Source organism: Lepidothrix coronata, unplaced genomic scaffold (assembly GCF_001604755.1).
Source record: "Lepidothrix coronata isolate B3197 unplaced genomic scaffold, Lepidothrix_coronata-1.0 Scaffold52, whole genome shotgun sequence".
NCBI lineage: Eukaryota > Metazoa > Chordata > Aves > Passeriformes > Pipridae > Lepidothrix > Lepidothrix coronata.
In genome coordinates, this window is record NW_016690232.1 from 4,315,727 (window position 1) to 4,336,065 (window position 20,339).

The 20,339-nt window shown below is 44.0% G+C and overlaps 2 protein-coding genes across 4 annotated transcripts in view; one reads left to right on the plus strand and one right to left on the minus strand.

The window, feature by feature from the left end:
• The window catches only part of NPHS2 (NPHS2, podocin), a 46,409-nt gene extending 34,468 nt beyond the window's left edge, over positions 1-11,941 (plus strand). For 2 of the 3 annotated variants that reach the window (XR_001874967.1, XR_001874965.1), the window contains one exon: positions 11,836-11,941. The gene's annotated coding sequence lies outside the window, so the exon portion shown is untranslated. The remainder of the gene's footprint in view (positions 1-11,835) is intronic. The other variant, XR_001874970.1, reaches the window with a different exon arrangement.
• Positions 1-15,659, minus strand: part of SOAT1 (sterol O-acyltransferase 1) — a 28,174-nt gene extending 12,515 nt beyond the window's left edge. The window contains exons 1-5 of the mRNA XM_017815708.1: positions 15,565-15,659; positions 12,345-12,478; positions 5,048-5,106; positions 457-605; positions 304-363 (exon numbers count right to left, since the gene is read on the minus strand). Of these exons, the coding sequence (XP_017671197.1) occupies positions 304-363; positions 457-605; positions 5,048-5,106; positions 12,345-12,468 (392 nt within the window). The 5' untranslated portion in view covers positions 12,469-12,478; positions 15,565-15,659. The remainder of the gene's footprint in view (positions 1-303; positions 364-456; positions 606-5,047; positions 5,107-12,344; positions 12,479-15,564) is intronic.
• Between the last annotated feature and the right edge of the window lie 4,680 nt (positions 15,660-20,339).

Here is a 20,339-nt window from a genome sequence, read left to right on the forward strand (position 1 = left end):
GACGAAAATTAATGTACAAATTGGGTGCCAGTCCTCAGTTCATCCTCAGACAAAGGATAATTAGCCATTATCCCAGTGGGATTGAGAGGGCTGTAATTAAGGTTTACATTTGGGGAAGCCTGCAAGCTGTAGTACAGATGTTTTAGAAAGAAACAGAGAAGCTTGAGCAGATTAGTCCACATGGGATTGAATGTAAGGCTGTGGGTGGTGGTGGGGAAAGCACCCCAAATCAAAGGTTCTTTAATTTGCTATCAAGGGTATTTTCAGTCAATTTGATGGAAAATGTGAAGTTAAGTTACTCACTCCAAGAGTGACCTCCTCGCAGTAAAGATCTTCCCGTGTTCTGGAGGGGCCCTTGAGTTCCTGCAAAAAAAGAGGAGAACATTTGAGACAAAAAAGGAAATAAAGCCTCCAGGAAACATAACCTTGTTATAGGAACAGTTAAAACTGGCTTACTTGGCTTTGTGCAATTCCTTCTCTGAGCAGGAAGCTGGGAAGAGGGAGGCTGGAGAGGAGGAATCCAGCAGTGCCGATTTTGCCACCAAGCTGTTCACAAACTCTGTGAAGTGACTGTCCACCTCCTTCATAAAAGCTGGTTTCAGTTGCTGACAGAGTAAAAACAGAGCACGAAATCGTTTAACTTGCTGGATACATTTTCATAAAATATTTATATTCCTGTTTATCCCGGCGCAGGACAGAGCAAGGCATCAAGAAAACATTCCTGCCAACAGTTGGAGCCTGTTTGGACAAGATCAGGGGCTCATCCTGGCCTGTTCACACACCTCAGGACTTTGAATAACGTTTATGTTTCTCTATCAGATGCAACACAGAGAAACAAAGTAAACATACTGATCTCCATACACATGTCTGCAGTGGCAGGTGTTTCTCATATGTTATAGTGTCAACTTAAAACATGAGTCCCAGAAAACATTTCTCAATTTTAACCAGAGGTATATCCTTAGTGCACAAAAACCGGGGACCAACAAGTTCAAGAATTCGCGGGATTAAATATTCCAGTTCGATCTCCTACACTCCCTTTTCTTCTCACAGCTTTATACAGGTTGTCTTCTCTATTAAGAGTCAGTTATGTCAAAGTTGCACCATTTACAGCCTATTCATATTTTTCATCTCTCACTTTAACAAAGGCAACTTCTGAAGTATATGGTTCACTAGAGACCTTGGCTTCTTCAGGTGCATGAAAAACCATAGATAAGCATCTCCTTCACCATTTTTTGGCAAAATGCACTGATACAGTGCAAAAAAAAGGAGCTAATCAGCTGTGGATAAAGCACAGGCCATCCTGGTCAAAGCCTGTTTTCTTCACCTGATAGAGCTTCATTTCTAGAAAGAAAAACATTACTTAACCCTCCAAATAATAAGTTATACAGACAAGGGCTATAATTCCTCTTCGAAAGGCAGACTGTAAAATGCCAAGATGTTTTCATATCCCTTTTGTCCCGCCTGAATCTAGTATGTGTAATTAATTCCTGTATTTTCCTGTCTGCAATATAGTTCAATCTGCTATTCAGTCTCATAACATGAACTTTCAAAGACCTGATCTCCCAAGCAGTTTTTTTAAAACTCGATGCATTTAGGAGAAACTTAATGATAAAATGTTCAGAGTTACTTATTTCTGCACAAAGTGCCACACTGAGCTCTGGATTCCTTTCTGTTGTGGTGCAAACTCTCTTATTACATACAGAGAGGACCCTGAGATTTGCGAAGTGGTTTAAGAGTTATTCTTATGACTTATTTCAAACATAATTTGCATATTGGTTTTGGTTTTCTTTATGCAAGTGTCTACTAGCAACATTTATCTGACTATCCTTTGCCTGGGATTTTTCCAGTTTGCCTCCAGATTCAAGGTCCAAGTCTTCCTACATGTTAATTACATATTATTTCATCTAGTTTTCCCACTGCTCAGCTGCTTAAGAAACACATGTGTTTCTCTGATCACCTTCAGAATTCCCCACTCCTTTCTACTTTCTCATAAGGTTGCAAAGTAAAAGTTTCTGGAGAAGAGAAGCTCCAAGGGAGACTTCAGAGCAACTGTCCAGTATCTGAAGGGGCCCACGGGGAAGCCAGAGAAGGACTCTTCATCAGAACTGTAGTAACAAGACAAGAGGGAATGGGTACAAATTGAAAGAAGGGAAATTTAAGTTAGATATTAGGAAGAAATTCTTCCCTGTGAGGCTGTTGAGACACTGGCACAGAATGCCTGTGGCTGCCCCATCCCTGGAAGTGTTCAAGGCCGGGCTGGACGAGGCTTGGAGCAACCTGGTCTAGTGGGAGGTGTTGCTGCCCATGGCAGGGGGGCTGGAATGAGATGGTCCTTAAAGTCCCTTCCAACCCAAACTATTCCATGATTCTATAAAATACATGATCAGATGATGTATTCTTACAAAATGCTCCTGTCTAGTGCAACAACAGCCAAGAAAGCAAGTTTAACTCTCCGGCAGAAAATACAGGACAATCTGAAGTAAGCCCACGTAAAACCAGAAGACCCTGAGAGGTCAAGGTGGATCAGAACTCTCCATTCCTCCTGCTCCACTGTAGTCAGATCCAGAGAGATCTCTTGAAACAAATGCTGCAGTAGGCAAAGGAGCAGACTAATATTTAACTTCGAAAAACATCTTCCCCCTGTTCGGCAGCTTCCAGTATAGAATAAATAAACTTCACCAGTGCTTAATAAAACAGAAGCTCTTAGGATCTGGCTACTCTTAGATATTGCTTTTCTGGGAGGCAAGAGATATGGACTTGTTCCTTTACAAACAGGAGGAAAAGACCCAAATATTGAATACTTGGGAATACAACCTGTAAAAGAAGGCAGTTGTGCTCTCTAGTACAGACTAATTTTACAGCATGCATGCACATATCCCTACTAAAAAAGCCAAAAGAGAAATTCCTGCTCCTCTTGGAGTGCTCAAATTCCTATGCCAAACAAAGCACTATTCATTCCCAGTGAAACAGTGTCTTTTTTTTTTTTTTTTTTTACAGTGTCTCCCCTTTTTTCAGCCTAATCTCTTCTTGGGAGAGTTTAACATGGTATTTCCTTGAAGTTCCTCTTCCCTTTAGCTGGCACTCTGCTGAGGTTGCCTCCTCCAGGGCTGATACCAACACGTGCAGGTGTTTGGACTGGGAGAGCAGGGCATGAGTTCTCAGTAGATTAAATAAAATACAACCAGAGTACAGACACCCCCCAGTAACTGTAATTACAAACCAACAAGCATGAAAAGAATGCTATGCCATAAAAAGCAGAAGCTGGCCAATAATTGATGAGAAGTCAGAGAAAGTTGAGGGAAGTAACCCTGTGGCTTAAAGTTGCATCGGTTCCCCAGCATTTTACTCATTCTAACAGATTTAGTAATTTTGGTCACTGGAACGTGACAACAGCCAGCCCTGACCAAGTGACAGAGCACAACCTTCTCAACTCAGTTTAGGATGAGCAAAGGACTTCCAGACTGGACTGAAGGTGCCTGAAGGCCTCCTTATGCATGACTTCCAGCTCCTGCAAATCCTATTTATATCTGTGGAGTTGTCAGTGACCAGGCTTTTCACAAGCCAAGCATCTGCCTAGACCTCAGATATCTATCACAGAAAAGAGGAACTGCAATCCAAGCCTTTGTCCAGTGGTTCACACAACAAGAGGGCCTGCCACTCGAGGAATTCTCAGGTATTTTGCAGTAGGTAGGTTTTTTCCTCAACCTTACCTCTATTACTGTAGCTTTGAGGCACCTTAAATAAATCTACAAGCTGCCTAACTCAGGGTTTAAAACCTGAACTCCCCCTGTTTTGGGAGAAACTTCAGCAACTAAAGCACCACTGACCTGCTGTTTTTTTAGGATTCTCTTGGCAAATAAGAGATCACTCTGTCTGCAAACTAGTGTGTCTCAAAACTGGTGGCCAGAAAAAAAAAAAAAAGGAACAAGAGAATAAATAAGGAACACTCCTGAAGAAAGAAATCCAAGATCAAGTTGTCCCCTTGCTCCCTGGAACTTTCAAAGCTTCATGTGCTTAACAGTGAAAGCTTTCTCCTGCAAACATCCATTGCCAGCACAGTGATTAACAGTGGCTGTTTTGTCTGCAGAGAAGAGTTACAAGGCTTGATCTCCCATGTCCTCAGTAAGGATAAACAGGAGAGTACAACATGCAAAATAAAATTCCAAGGTGACTATCCCTCTAATGGGTTGAATTTTAGGAGTTTCAGCACAAAAAGCACCCTTTGCAGAAGACATTTAAAAATCCTTTAGTTACACTTGTTATAAATTACCACCTATAGAGGTAGGAAAAAAAAAGACTTTTAAACAGCAAAACATCTCAAAGGTGCAAGGTATTTTTCTCTCTAAGTATTCGCTCCCTACTATTCACAAAAAGCTGGAACAATTAGATTACTTCATCTTTACCATGGAATTCTCTGCAATAAAATGATGCAAGAGTGCAGGACGATTTGCCCTGAGGAACATGAGTGCCACAAAACAATGGTTAACAAGGAGGGTGCAGTTCATTGTTTGGCCAACTTCATTTAATTTGGGCATAAATCACCTCAATATAATCTAAGACAATGGCAGCTCACACGGATGCAGGTGATGTCAGAAACACCTGGTGCTATTTTCCTTGAGGATATTGTTCCCTGACAGGAATGAGACCAAGGTTCAGGAGGGTCATCTCCACAGCCAAGGCAACAGAAGTTGTGGGATACCCTTTATTCAGTGGATAGCAGGACACAGAGCATTTCGAATATGCAAGCAGGCTGGCTAATAATCACACTGCCAGAAGTTAGTGGTAAGGGAATTTCCATTTTATTTACAGGTCTCAAAGTTCATTCTTATCTCTGGACTTCAACCTATTGGGGTCAAGGAAGACAGAACCACATCGGATAAACACTATCCCCTTGTGCCAAGTAGGACAGAGAAAGAGGGCTGTGGAAAAGTCACTGCACTCAAACTACGACTGAACAGGGATATTTGTGTTCCAGGGTCAGTGACTCTCCAAAAGACATTGGGGGTCAGTTATCCTGCTCCAGCCCACAAGCAAGTATTATATTTACCTCAGCTTCTGCTATTAGCTGCATTTTCCTTGTTATCACGTGGTCGACATCAACACGGCCTGAAGAAGGAAAGCAAACATTTAACATTTGCAATTTTATCGGCATGTCTGAAAACACAGAAAGCACAACATACAGTAGCTCAGACACCAACTTTTCGACAGTATTTCTGACTTCTAATAAGGTCCCAGTGAGCTCAAATCAAAGCTGCAGGAAGTTCATAAACTACGACCAAGTGTTTTAGGATCACAGAACTGTCAGGCAGTCAACAGCTGATAACATGCTGGATATTTGAAAGCTTTATTTTCCATCAGCAACGCTGCAAATCTTCCCAAGGTCCCTAAACATATTCAGCCTTGAAGCAGCAATCAGAGCAACCCTTAAAAGGTCATATCCAAGTGTGCTGATTTTTTATCAGAGGTTTATTTTACACCAGACTAAGGTTAGTTTGTCTGGAGGTCTCTACGTTGCCAATAGACAAGGCAGTCAAGTCATGGCTATCAGTGAAATACTGTGATCAGCTTTAAGACAGGCTGAATGGCAAGCTGGAAGATTATCCTGTGTTCAAACCTGGATATTCCCACTCCTTTCATCCCCCAGGAGAAGTGCTAGATATTGGTATGACTGTATTCCTCAATATGTTTCACCACTTAAGCAAACAGTCAGGTCTTACGTGCCATCAATATCATCTTTTATCATTACTAATATAGGTAAAGCCTCAAATATCACCTTTCTTTGGCATACCCATAAGATGTCTCTATTACATCAAGAGGAACAGCACCCACAGATCAGGCATTTCAGACTAGTCGGGGTTTAGGACAAGCACCAGCTGGTGTTTCCCCTCTCCAATAAGAACAACACAGAAGATAAAGTTACTTAAAACAGAGTCTTGCACATGGAAGAAAAGCAAGACTAAAGCAGCAGTCTCCACCCCCTAAAATACTACTCAGGGTGAAAAGATTGCAAGAAACCTTGCCTGGTGCATATCCTTTGGCAATTATAGCTACAGCACTACCTCACACACAGACACACAGCCGGGATTACAACTTGTTTCTAAGACAACATTACCACTTCTAGAAAAAGAAGGTAGTGAACTGATTCCCTAATAAGATTCCAGGGAAGCATGAGCTCACAGATTTACTGAAGAGGTACCAAAGTTGTGCTGCTGTGTGGCAGGAAAACAGATTCATGCACTATCACAGTGCATAATGTGGCCTCCTTGTATGGGCACAGCCCCTGCACACAAAATGTGGTTTCATTTTCATTGACACAGGTGCTTCTGAGATGCTCACTATTCTCAGGGTGCTCTTATGAGCAACTGTTTTGAGCAACTGCTTTTAAGTAGCTTAGGAAGACCTGCTTCAGAAATGACTCCGATTTTAATACTGGAGTTAAACAAAACAAGAAGCTTTACCCTCATGCAGCTATGTTCAGTTGTCAGCATTAATTCCCCTTTCCATCAATCAGGCAGGAAGACTGTTTTTTTGTCTATAAAAAGTACTACACGAAATATAGACTTAAGAACAGCAACAACTGCCCATTACTTAGAAGCCCTCTAATGTAATAACAAACAAGGAAACTGCTTAACACCACAAATTTTGGCTGCATGCAAAGATACATTTTTCCAAAAATAGAATTCCCAGTTGCTAAGCATCTCAGCTCCAAGACAAAAAAAAATTACCTCAGCATTTAAACTCATCGTGCTGGTACACTTACTGAACAACAGCAGTTTGGAAAACAAATTGAGAGAGAAATTTAAGATACCCTTGACCCACTTAGTTCCTGCACTTTGCTGGTCTAAAATGGATTCACACCCAATAAATTTAAAAAAAGAAAAGAAAAAAATCAATTTGTTCCATGAGCAGCAGAACTGTATCCCCTTCATATCATCTCAGCGACTCTACTCCCTCACCGTGTCACTCCACAATTGTATTCTAATTTCTCTCCTCCCATTACTACTGTGTGAAGAACCAGCTTGTGCTGACCTGCTAGATCAGACAGAGCTGCTGGGTTTAATGAACCCTCCCCTGGAAAAAGTTAAGAATTTGTGTCTCTTATCTAGTTGCCAACCCTCAAGACTCTTATCGAGTTTTCTTGAAGCCACCCAACACAGCCAAAGTGGACAGGACACGTGAGACTTAAGGAATTGCACTATTTCCTTTGTAGGCTTTGACCACTGCTTTGACCATATATTTCCTGTCAGATCTTGCATTTGAAGCCTCAGTTATTAAAACTACCCAGGCATAGTATTTATTAATAAAACACCCTTTTTGACTACAAGGCCTTAAAGATGGAGTTTTACCTATATCAAATGTGCAGCTTTAATGGTTGCACAGGAAACAAGGCCAGTCTCTGACCTGCTGATGCTGTAACAGCTAAACTGTATGCAGTGTCCCTCCTGACACTTTATTTAACCACAGAACAGACTACAAACACAGCATCTTTTAAAAGGTTTTAAAATCAAGACCTGTCTTCAGTATAAGCATCTCATACAACAAAGTAAAATCCCTTGTGAGCTTGTCACATCTTTTCCAGAATAAGGTCTCCTGTAGAAGAAAACCAACTCCAAACCAACTCATTCTGCTGTGTTGCATTGCCCCATAAACTCAACTGTGTCACAAGGCAGATACCAGAGAACACACAAACTCATCATCTTCTTTAATCACTCATCCTCTGTTGTGCAAGCTGCCACTCATGTTCTGTGAGGTCACTGGAGAAGAGATTCATCACATGATTTTGAGTCTAAAAGGAAATGTGCACTGCTGAAGAATCCAAATCTTCACTTTCCTTTGACCCTGAAAACAAAGACTGGATCCCTCTGTATCACTTTGGGATTCCAACAGCATTATAAAAATAGACTTGGGGCTGCACAATACAAGCAACCACATCTCTGCATTTGAAGTTGAGATGTGCCTTAAGAAAACAGGAAATATATTCAAAGCGATAAAAAAGTTGTCTTTGAAGACTAGTACAAAATAGTGGCCAATTTCACAGGACACTGAAACAGAGTTTGCTTTGGAAGAGCTCTGCTCATGGGGAGAAGTTTTAACAGCAGTTGTGTTGCCTTCCCACCAGCAAAGACATTAACAAGGTCTTTAGCTGACCACTTGTCTTGGGCTTGTAGAAACCGATGCTGGTAGGACTGACTTCTCTGTACAGCCCAAATTCCAAGTAGGTTCAAAAATCAGAAGAAAAAGCAAATGAGCAATTTGAATGTAAACTTTGTTTCCATAGGAAACCAGGCTAATAAAAATCACCTGAAGATTGAGAAAGCTGCTTAATTGTTGAGAAGTTGAGCAACTCTGGTTTCACAAAAGATTGACTAACTACCTTTCCTAAAGGATCTCATTGTCCCTTTTTCAACCTACTCTTGCACGTTACAGATATAAGTGACATTTGAGATGACTAGAGCAGGAAACCATTCACATGATCTACTGGTACAGCAGCTTGGGATCCAACAAAAACCAACTTATTTCTTGATCAGGAAACCGACCATTCAAAAGGTTAAAGCAACATAGGCAGAAGGATTTCATTACTGACACCTGGATTTAAAGGCTCCCTCTCCAAAAACACTACAGATGTTACCTGAAGCAAGGCAGTGTTAAAGCCAACCTAGTGCAAGGCTACTGTAAAGAGGGGGAGGAGTTCCATATCTTGTACAACACACATTATTAATTTGATGTTAATGAGCCTTATTCTTAATTATGGTAATTTTTTTGGCCACTCAGCAGATAGAGGCAAGTTATCATTAGACTCAGGTAACCTATTTAAAGAATGCACAAGCCACAGGACACTGCACTACAGCTGGACAAGGTACTGAGCTTAAAAAGTCACTTCTGAAGGTACATGGGACAGAAACAGCCTCTTCACTAGCAGGAAGAAACATCTGCATTCTCTATATCATGCTACCATGTCTACAGGCTCCTCAGAAAAAACTGCTGAGCCTTCACCTAATCCACAGGTTCCAAAACATGAGAGCACAAAATTGCCAGAACCCAGCGAGACAAAACAGCTCTGTTCCATCCATCTCTCAGAAACACATCCAAGACGCTCAATTCAAGCAGCTTAATCCCAAATTCATTAATCTGCAAGAAAAAGCCTGTTCATACATTGAACACTTACTACTGTGAGTCAGACAGCAAAGGCTAAAGCTTTCCAAATTGCTCCATTTGTTCCCTCCTCCTCTTCCATCAGTGGGCACATGCAACTCGTGCATCACCGTGAACTTTTGCACCGAGAATGATCGATAGTAACCTCTCCATGGGAAGATAACTCCTTCCTAAGATCAGCATTACCAAACAGCCTTACTCACACCAAACAGCTTTGCCACGTTGCTTGTTTGCAGATCAGCCTCCAGAGACACTTCTAATCCTTTCCTGATTTCTGGGGAAACAAGGACAGACCCCAAAACCACCATTTTACTGTTCTGAATGACCAGTCTGAGCATCTCAGAGAACTCTGAATGCACACTGAGAAACCATGTCATCTCTAACCTTTTTAGATCTGCCCATGCAGTTTCTATTATGCTCATTCCAGGTGAGTTTTCATCCAACCAGTACTGCCTGATACCAACATCCCATTAGGCAGAACAGTCTGATATTTATGTATCTCCAGCTGAAAACATGTAAGACTAATTTTATTAAGGAGGCCTGGCTTTTGACAGGGGATTATTGCCACCCAGATCATCTGCTGACTCTATGCCAGGACCAAATTAGCTGTTTAATTACAACACTGGAGCCAATTAAAGGAGAAGTGATACATCAGACTGAAGTTCAGCTACTCTGTCAAAGTGAAATTACAGGCTGAATAATTACAAAATAGAAACAATACTGCTAAAAAATTGGGTGTACCTGAGTACAAACTCTTCACTCTTGGAAGCCAAACAAGGAGACAGCCTTCAGAAGCATTGATGAGGCAAGAAAAAAAAGTAACCTTAACTATACCAATGGAAGAGGCAGACCTAATGTAGCTCTAAAGCCAGTACATGTATTAAAATTATTTCTCTTAGCAATTTAATATCAGCCAAAGCATTTGAGTTAATGAAGAAAGGGTTAGAGGTCCAGAAGTTTCTGTAGAAAGTTCACACACTTCTGGACACAAGTCAATTGGCCCTTGACACATTAACTCTTCAGTTAAAAAGCAGATTGTGCTTGCTATAATCAGAGAGGATCAAGGCTGAGTAATTACGTTAGTGATTTTGTCTTTCTACAGAAATAACTGCCACAAAGATGCTACAATACTTACTTTCATACATTCTTGACCTGGCTGGAATCCCTTGACTGCAACAAATATGCATCTTATCTAAAATTCTCTACAACACCCAGTGCTAAGATGCTACAGTATAAAAAGGCTGTTGCCAGACAGCAGATCATTAGGCACACACTGCCTTTGTACACATCAGCGCTAATGCCTTAGAAACAGCTATTGAGATGTGAAGAGCCAGGACAAAAGAAAGAGAAAAACCATCTATGGCTGCTTCTTTTGAGAAATTCTCCCACCTCGGCCCTGCTTTCGAAGAAAGGGCCACTATGAAGAGGCCACACTTCAACTTCATAAAGCTGCAACCTTTGGGTCATAGAGATGCTGATTTAACCCCATTGTACAGAGGAATTTCTGACCAGAGGGATGCATCTTCCTCCCACAACTCAAGGCATCAGACTCATGCCTCCTACCTCCTTGTGTTAATCCTGTTGTCTCCATCACTGTGCTGAGCAAGGAGTCTGCAAAAACCAGTGCCACTTTGTGACACCTCTGCTCAACTGGCAGCAACGCTGGCAGGTAAGATGCACCTGGTCTTAACTAACCAGGATTCCTCCCTGCTGTCCTTCACCGCAGTTTGTACAGGATTAAAACCACACTGCACTGATCCAAGCCAACCCACCAGACACATAGGAGAGCTCAGTACACTTTCAAGAGATCTACCCCAGGATGTTTACTTGCTACACACTCACAGTATCTCACCTCCAGTGATGTTTTGCCACATCTCAAGAGGTGTTGAAAGGATAGACCTTTAAAGACAGGCACACCCACATATCAAGCACTAATTATCACTGCTATATTTATTAGTCACCCAAAACCTTGCAAGAACTCAAATTCATTCATAACATTCATAATAGAATTTCCATACATGAAAAAAGGCTAAAAAGGTACTAGTCTACTTCTAAACCCATCATGACTGTTTTTCAGTAGCCACCAACTCCCTGCAATTTTCTAAAACAGTCCCATTTGATCCAATTAAAATTACTGTACTACCATCAGCTTAAAATCCCAGTTCTCCAAGCAGTTTGTGGGATGACTTTCTCTCCAATGTATTTTTCTGCAAGAAGAAATCTAACTTGTCCTAAACTTAAACTTGCTCCAACTCCTGTTTCAGTTGAAAGGAGTACTATGAAACAGCGACAATTTTCAGAACCATATCAGTAAGAATTATCTCCTTGAGTCAGTGGCATCAGGGTTTTGGAGCTTATACTCACATGGCACATTGTGATAAACTACTTTAGCTATTTGCTTAATCTGTGTCCCAAAGAGAAAGGAAACAAGCTGCAGTTTCAATGCTGACCTCCTTATCACCGGGCTGGAATGTGGTACAGCATAAACCAGGAATTACAGACAGTCACAGAGTCCACAGGCAAAACCACTTATTGTGCCACACAACTGTCCCTGCAACCCATGGGACAGGGCATGGCAGTAGTGACCTTTCCACAAAGCCAACTACAAGCCACATAACTTTTAAGGTGACCACAGAACAAATGAATACAAACCCAACTGTTTATTGTTCTGTTTTCTGGCAGCCCAGGTTGACTGGATAGAAGGGAGCTGTCCTGACACCAAGAGAACCCCAGAGGAGCAGAGAATCATTCCTTGTGCCATCCTACCTCCACCTGTCTGTCAGGTATGTTAAACACCATTTTGTTCAATCTTGAGAAGCCTCATACTTAAAGCTTGTAAAGGAAGTGAGATGAAGTCCCAGAAAAAGCATTTACCAGGATTACTCAAAAGTGCTGCCAAGAAGCATTTGCACCATTTACAGTATTAATGCATCTCCTTCTGCTGTGACAATTAATCACTTTTTTAGATCCCTGCAAGCACTGCAGCACAGCTCCCTAGGGAAAGTTCTGCAGGTCACCACTCCAAACAACCCACACCTGCTGAAGGGGTGCAGCTGGTACACAGGGAGCTCCACCAGAGACAGAAAAAACAAAATGAAGGAGCAAAGAGGACAGAGCCATGAGCTAGAAAGGACACCCTAGAGGAGATCACGTGCCAGAGGTGCAGCTAGTCCCAAACCAGTGAGTCTCACCATTGCTTGAGTTTTGAAACGACCTCTCGCTCTCAGGTCTCCTCTGTGTTTCTTCATTCTCAGGGGTCTTGCAGGGTGCAGTGGAGCCAGACTGGCGTTTCCTCACACAGTCGTCACCTGCCATGGTTACCCAGCTAGGCCAGAAAAGGAGAGCAGATAATTAATGACAGAAAAAACTCATTAACTCTTTACATTTTTCAGTGATAAATTCAAATAGCCTTCTTCACACTAAAGTTAGAGTTTCTTCCCTCCATTACGAATTCAGAGCAAGGACAGAGGAAATTCAGCACACACTGGGGTGAGTCAGTGACTGTGGATCACACTTCCTCTCCCTTACTACAAGCAGTAAAGGAACAAAGTAACCAAGCAAGTTCCCCCATCACTACCAAAACATCCCCCCACAGCTCCCTCTTGTCCCTGCAAACCTTATAAGTGTTTAAAATAACTTAAGCCCTTGCAAAACCTTCAAAAGACCAAAAAGCAAATCCTTCCTGACAGTCAGCTGGACAGCAAGACTTGCCTTCTGAGAGCTCTGGCACTTTGCTTTGCCAGAATCACCAGCAATATTTTGCCTGAGCCAAGCACCTACTTGTCAAGTTTTCAGTTGTTATTGCAAGAGCAGCTTCCTCAATGGATCCTTGTGTTCTGCTTGGACAGACAATGCAAACCACAGAGAAACAGGAAGAGAATTAGGTTTGAGCTAGGGACAAAGGTCACTGCTGGGGACAGAGCTGCCAGCAGGGAACACCTGAAGCACTGCAAGCAGGATGAAAACAAAATTCTCAGTTAACAAGAAGGGCACAAAGAGATTCTACTTTGGCTACCAAACGACCTCCCAGGACACTCCACCTGAAAATTCAGCTCGAGAATCTCTTGGAGATGTAGCTACAACCAGGGAAAACATTCAGATTTTTTTTCCAGAAAACCACACAGGCATGTATGTGACTACATTTCCAAACTCAATGTATTTTTTCACCTTGGCACAAACTCTGCAGCAGATGTGTTTGGCTGCTGGTGAACAGTGTACGTGCACCAGCACAGACGAGCTGTTACAGGCAGGCAAGGAAAACTCATGCACTTGTGAAAAAATGAACTGTTTAAGGATGGATTTCCTCAGAATACAGAGGGTGGCACTTCTGCAAAAGAGAAATAAGACTATGATCAGAGGTTTCCAGGACTCAACTTCCTGTGTTTGTCCCTCTAGTCGAACAGCCTCCCATTCTCCTTGCAGGCCTCACAGCACAAAGGGGAGAAACACCACCACCAATCAACAAGTCACTAATTCAATCACCATTTCTTGCAGCACTGCTCCTCTCAGCTCAGTCTCAAGAGGTCTCAAGCTGCCCACAAGCTGCAGAGCTGGCTCTGTACAACACCTGAGAGCTCACATTATCATGATCTACATAATGCAAAAAGCATTTACACGAAGAACAGAAAGAACCAGACAAGAATATGGTAAATCTTCCTACAGTAATTGTGTTCACCAGCCTCAAAAGGCAGCTGGCAGGTTATACCCACTTCCTACCAGCTCTTCATACAGTTACTGCAGCAAACCCCTTGCTTTTAAATGTGAATCAGTCCCCATCAGGAATACTTGACTCTTTACACTTCCCAGCCTTCCCACAAGCTTCCAGGTACAGACATGGCTGCATCATGTTGGAGCAAAGAATCATTTTGCCCACCTGGGACTTACAACTACCTGGAGATCCTGGGCAGCTAAACATTCCAATCCTTGTGTTCTTACACAACAGAGATGCCCAAACCCCTGTCTAAGGGTAAGAATGGATCACTCTGCTCACACGACAGGATCTGCAGAGCAGTGGAGGGGGAAATCAAGCTGCCTTCCAAATTCATGCACCAAGCTACTCCTTGGGCAGCCTGGAGCCTCTCACTGCCTCCTGATCCAAGTTAGTTCTCTTTGTGAGCCACACCCATCCTTACAGGTGCAGGTTTTCCAGCTCTAACAGGGGACCACAACTTTAATTCTTTTCTCAGCACACTTTTCTTAAAGAGATGAGGAAGACGCTCCTTCCTCTCCAGTGCAGAGTGGTTACAGTATTTCACTGAAAGGTTAACAGAAAGGAGTTAAAAAGTAACAGATTTCAGGATACCAGAAGGAAAAATCATGTGAGGGGAAGAAAAAAGTAAAACAACTTAAAGTTATTAATTCAGATAGGCTAAGTGATGACAAGAAAGCCTTTTCCACACCAAAACAAGAGCTGTGCTAGAGAAAAATCTATGAAAATAGACATTTTCCTAGTCTACTTCCCATATGAATGGAGGTGTAACATTACAGTACCTAAGCAACTATCAGCACATCAGATCCTAAAGAGGGCATCAGAGCTTTCCTCTAATCTCTGCTAGAACTGAATCATTCATGACACAATGCCAGGATAGCTCCAGATGTTCATGTCCTCAACAAGAAGAAATCTCTCCTCACAACTAGTTAACAGTCACTCCACCCCACTGAGCACTTGTAGGACATCCACATCCGCAACTGTAGCTGTAGGTTTCTAGAACTACAAACCCATTAACAGGTTTCCGACCAGGAACGCCCTGGTTCTACAGGCACGGCTGCGTTACGGCACTCGTAAAGGGCTCACAAACCTTAAGCTTCTCCGTCTTCCCTTTCGAAACACTGGTAATTAATTATAAGATGCTTTTAGAGAAAAGCAACACCCCGTGGGAAGTTCATCTTTGCATTTCAAAAGGCTCGGTGAGGAACAGCCAAGAATCACGGAATGGTTTGGGCTGGAAGGGACCTTAAAGATCACCTAGTTCCAGCGCCCTGCCTCCAACACTAAACACACTCAATAACAACCTTATTCCAAAGACCATTTAGACCATTCAGACCTACAAAGTTTTCCTTCGGCTCTTGACCCTGAGGTATAACATTGACTCGCAGACCCGGATCCTCGGTACCCGCAGAGGTGCCCTCGAGCCAGGCAGGACCAGGGCAAAGTTAAGGTCATCCCCAGCTCACCCGCAACGCGCAAAACACTCGGCAGGAAAAAAAACCACTGTAAACCTGCGGAGATCAATGGGATCCGCCTGAAGCGCTGCCCGGGCTCCGAGCCAGTTCCTGCCCCGCGAACTCCCCGCACACACCCGCCTCCCCCGAGCCCCAGCCCCGCAGAGCTCCGTGAGCCGCCGGGGGCGGGGAGGGACGGCGCGGACCCGGTGCCGGGGTCAGGGCCGCCCTCACCCCGCGGAGCATCACCTCAGGGACGGCAGAGCCAGTGCCGCCTTCTCCTCCTCCTTCTCCTCCTCCGCGTGCGGCCGCTTCCCTTTCCCCTGTTCCCCCTTCCCGCCTCCTCCCGCCGGGGCCTCTTCCCGGGGCTCGCGCACGTCACGGCGCAGGGGGCGGGGCGAGCGGCGGCACCGCCCATTGGCTGGGGAGGCGGCTCCGCGTGGGAGGGGCGGGGCGGGGGGCGCGGCACGTGAGGCGCACGTGGGGGCGCGCGACCCCCCCCCCGGCCCCCCCCACTCACCCCCCTCAGGAACCGCCGCCTTCTCCCGGTGATCCTGAGGCGGGGAGTTAATGCACCGAGAAACGTGGCGACCCACCCGCAAGGGGAAGGCAGCGCCCAAGGCTGGTAAATGCTCAAAAGGAGCAACAAGAGTCAGAGGGTCCGCAAACAGTCAGAAAGTTTTATTGGTAAATTAGACACTTCACGTGGAAATTGGTATGTTGGTCCCTGACCCGCTGTGTTAAGCATACGGCAGTGGGTTCTGGATAAAGGGGTAGGGTGAAAGGGAAGAGAGAGAGGAAGAGATTGATTGAAGAGAAAGGAAAGGAGGGAGGAAGGAAAGGAAGCAAGGAAGGAAGGAAAGGAAGGAAGGAAGGAAAGGAAGGAGAGAAAAAGAGATCACCAGTCCTGGTTCCAGCATCAATCCAGCTGAGGGAATGTCAGTCAGTCCTAGTTCCAATGAGTCAATCCAGCTGAGGGAATGTCAGTCAGTCCTAGTTCCAATGAGTCAATCCAGCTGAGGGAATGTCAGTCAGTCCTAGTTCCAATGAGTCAATCCAGCTGAGGGAATGTCAGTCAGTCCTAGTTCCAATGAGTCAATCCAGCTGAGGGAATGTCAGTCAGTCCTAGTTCCAATGAGTCAATCCAGTTGATGGAATGTCAGACCCGGTTCCAGCTGTGGATCAGCTGTGTCAGTCTGGCCGATGGGACCAACCGGGATGCGGGTCAGCCATGGCCACCCAGCCACTGGGCTCAGTGACCCCCACAGGCAGTGTCTGCCCTTGCCCTCAGGACCCCCCGCTCCCCACGCCCCTGGCACAAGGAGAACTTATTTCAAGGCCCTGGGAGGACGTCGCAGCCAAGGCTGGGAGGGCTCGGCCGCGTTATCTGTGCTTGTCCTTCAGCGGGAACGCATGGGTTGCTAAACAAGCGCTTCCCACGGCACCCGGGCTCAAAGTGTCCTCCCCGGGGAGGCTCTTCCAAACAGGAGCCAGGGTAGGTATTTTTACAGGGAAGTAAAAGTGGAGTGCCCCCCAACTTCAACAGTACCTCCAGTCCCCCAAGAAGGGGAATCTGTGGCAAGGGAGTGCTCCCCCTCACAAGGGTTACCCTGGGAGTGGGAGCTGCAGTTTGTGTATTTGGGGGAGCCGAGCAGGGGCCTGGCTGGACAGTTCTCCCTCCAGTCTCAGATGTGCTCCGGAGGGTCAAAAACTGTGTGAAAGGTTGGGGTTTGGACCTCGCTTTCTCTCTCTCTCCTCAGACAGTCACAGGCTTGTGACGGGCAGTGAGTCACTGAACACGTCACCAGCCAACAAACTCTAGTAACCTCCCGGGAGCTGCATTTCACACTGCAAATGGGAAAGTTTTCCTGAAGACAGGAGAACTAAGCCACTAATCTCCTACTGCAAGTACATGTCTCTCCTCCTCCTCATGACTTCAGGGCTGTGCTGTGCACAACATGTACCCAGGTGCACCTTGAAAGGTCACCACAAACCGAGGTACAAAGCTACAATGTGGTATTAAAACATTTCTGTTGCATTTCACCTTATCAGACCTGTCACTAAAATTTGTTTTGACCGACATGCACCCAAGACAACTTTTAAATGTGTAACTGCTGGAACTTTTAGAAGCTGTTTTATACAATCTCTTGGGATTCTGAGTAGAGTCACTGAATGAAAAAGTCTGAACCTGATTTAGTTGGCAATGTGTGTTCACACTATTATCCCATCACCCATCTTTCATGCTGCTTAATAGGAAAACTTGTAAAAATTAAAAGAACATAATAAAACCCTGTCATTGCCGAAATGCAAATAGCTGCATTGGTGGTAGCAGCAGGAATGCTCACATAAACCTGTCCCTGTTCTTAAGAAGTCAACTTTAACACAGTGCTGCTTAGAGATACTGTTGGGTCAGGCTATACGTGAGCACTGGTGCCCTTATGACAAAAATGCTGTGCCAGCTATTTACAGTGAAGTGCAAGTTCAACAAATTGATTACACTGTTTTATCCAATTAGTAAAAGCCTAACTATGGGTGGTAGAAAAAATGAGAAAGAAAAGTGCAGCTAACCTTCAGAACTAGTTAGCTTTGCTTATTTTGCCATAAGGAAACTGTGGAGAGGTGCCACCAGATTTTAGTATCACCTTCTGACAAACCTCCCAGGCCAAAGCAGTGCTGTGTGACAGGCACTGAACTCCCTCCCTGGTCTCTCGGTTTTTCTCGGGCAGAGCTGTTCCACAGCCCACCTTCCCTTCTCTTTAGAGGCTGTTTACCTGCAGCTCACCGAGGCTGAAAAGCAAAGCAGCCGCTCTCCTTACTTTCCTTCCCAATATTTACACAAGCAATTGGAAGAAGGCACTGCCACCTCTGCTTCCTGCCACTCATGCCCATCATCTGCTGTTGTCTTCCCTGGTCCAAATTGCTGCCCTGTTTCATCAGCTGCATCATTTACCCTGCTTGTCACCACGGTGCTTGTAATCTTGATTTTCTGGAGTGTTGTACGTTAATCCTATGAGTTGTGTTGCTCAACGATTGCCCAACCACAGCTGTTCCTGAGCACTCCTGGCTGAATCACCGCGTGGTCGTTCCTGTTGTTGGCGTGGGAGCCTGTGGTAACCTGATACCCCAATTTTTGTCTCAACATCAATGGCTTTCAACCTTCCCAGTACCAGGCAACAATGGGACTTCGGAGTGCTGCTTTTTTCCCCTCCTTTCTTTCCTTCCTTCTTTCTTTCTTTGGAAAATGCTCTCAGGCACATTGTGTGATTTTGGGGGCTGTCCTGTGCAGGTCCAGGAGTTTTCATAATGATCCTTGTGGGTCCCTTCCAACTCGGGCTATTCTATGATTATATGATTCTTTCTTTCCTTCTCTTTTTTTCTGTGCCTAGTCCTGTTCCTTCCTATCACGTTTGGCACTGTTGCAAAATAGATGTGATTAAAACTGCCTACTTTTAATTCTGTGTAATTCTAATTTATTTTCTATTTTAGGATTTTTGGTGTCAGTCAGCCCAGGGAGTGAGTAGGTGTGGCTGTTTCTGATGCCCTCATTTATTGACCAAAATGATTAATTCCTTTAAAGCTTCTATTTGGCCTTTAAAGTCAGTCACTTGAGAGCCTCAACCCTTTCATATATTTCAGCAAATCCTATAATAAGCTGTTTAAAAGTGTGGTTTAGAATTTCACAATGTGTAAGCAGAATGGGAACGTTCTGATGGATAAATGAAGGAGCTCCCTCAAGCGGTTAAAAATATTGTTACATGTTCCACTTAAATGTTTTCCTTTTTAAAACAATATTAACAAAATTACAGCAATGTTAGGTTTAGAATGTAAAACCAGTCATAAATGTAGCATTGAATGAGCTTCTATTTTTGCATAACCAGAAATAATGGTGTGCATTTAAGAGGCCAAAACTCGATCAGGCAAGTGCTACACTTAAGAAAGAAAATAATTTAAGAAACTGTGGAGGACTTCAGCCTGATCTGATAATGCGTGACTGAATTTTGGCAGGAAAACCGAAAACTAGCTCCAGCAGATATCACATTGTTGAGGATGCCTGAAGTGTTTATAAATTATAAAGATTGCTTTTTAAAAACTCCGGCTCAAGTTTCACAGTTTCTGCTATCATCATGTCAAGATTTTGTGTGTAATTACCCTTGCTCCTCTTTACTCTGCGTGAGGCGTAGAGTTTTCAAAATATTTGGTGCAAGAGATTCAGATCAGCAAACTTTGGAGGAAAGACAGAAGCAGCAGGAATTACACTTGCATTCCAGGCCATGAAGCTGCTGGTTTTGCTGGCAGATGAAACACGCAGGGAGAAACACTCGCATCCTTCAGCAGAGGGCAGTGGTGCCCTTATTCGAACATCACGTTTTGCTACCGAGCTGAAATCATCCTTAAAAAAACCCCTCCAAAGCGAAGCCCTGCTGCCAGCCAGCCAGCAAGCTTCTGGCTTCCTCTCCCAGCTCAGAAATTCAAATGATGAACTTCTTGCCATGACCAAGCAGGAGGTGCAAGAGCCAACTTAACTGCTGTGATTCCTTTGCTGAAAGGGAAACTTGCATTGTTTTTTGAGGGGCAAATAATTTTTCCTCTCCCTACCATTTGAGGCAATAGAATGAACCTTGCCAGCTGGGCTGGTGTAACAACTGGGGTTTTATTTGTTTAAGCTGAGGAGGTTGTTTCCTTGGTATATTTAAAAAAGGAGGAGATCCTTCTTATCTGGCTAAACATCAAATCCTGATAGGCATTGAATCTCTGTAACTTCTGTCTCGCCCTGCTAAGCTGAACTGTGCTTTCTGAAGCTGTTCTTTACCCTTTCTGACAAACCAGCTTTCTCCTTCTGTTAGGCTCAGAAACAATTTCATCTGGGTCCCAACCATCTTGTAGATTATCATCGTTCTCCTCGTGACACCAGCTCAAACCAACCTCAGATTTATTTTGCAGCTTATTCTGCTGCATATTAAAAATGCATGAAAATATTGAACTGCCTCGATGAGAGGGTCTCTGAAGTTGTTTCGGCAGGAATA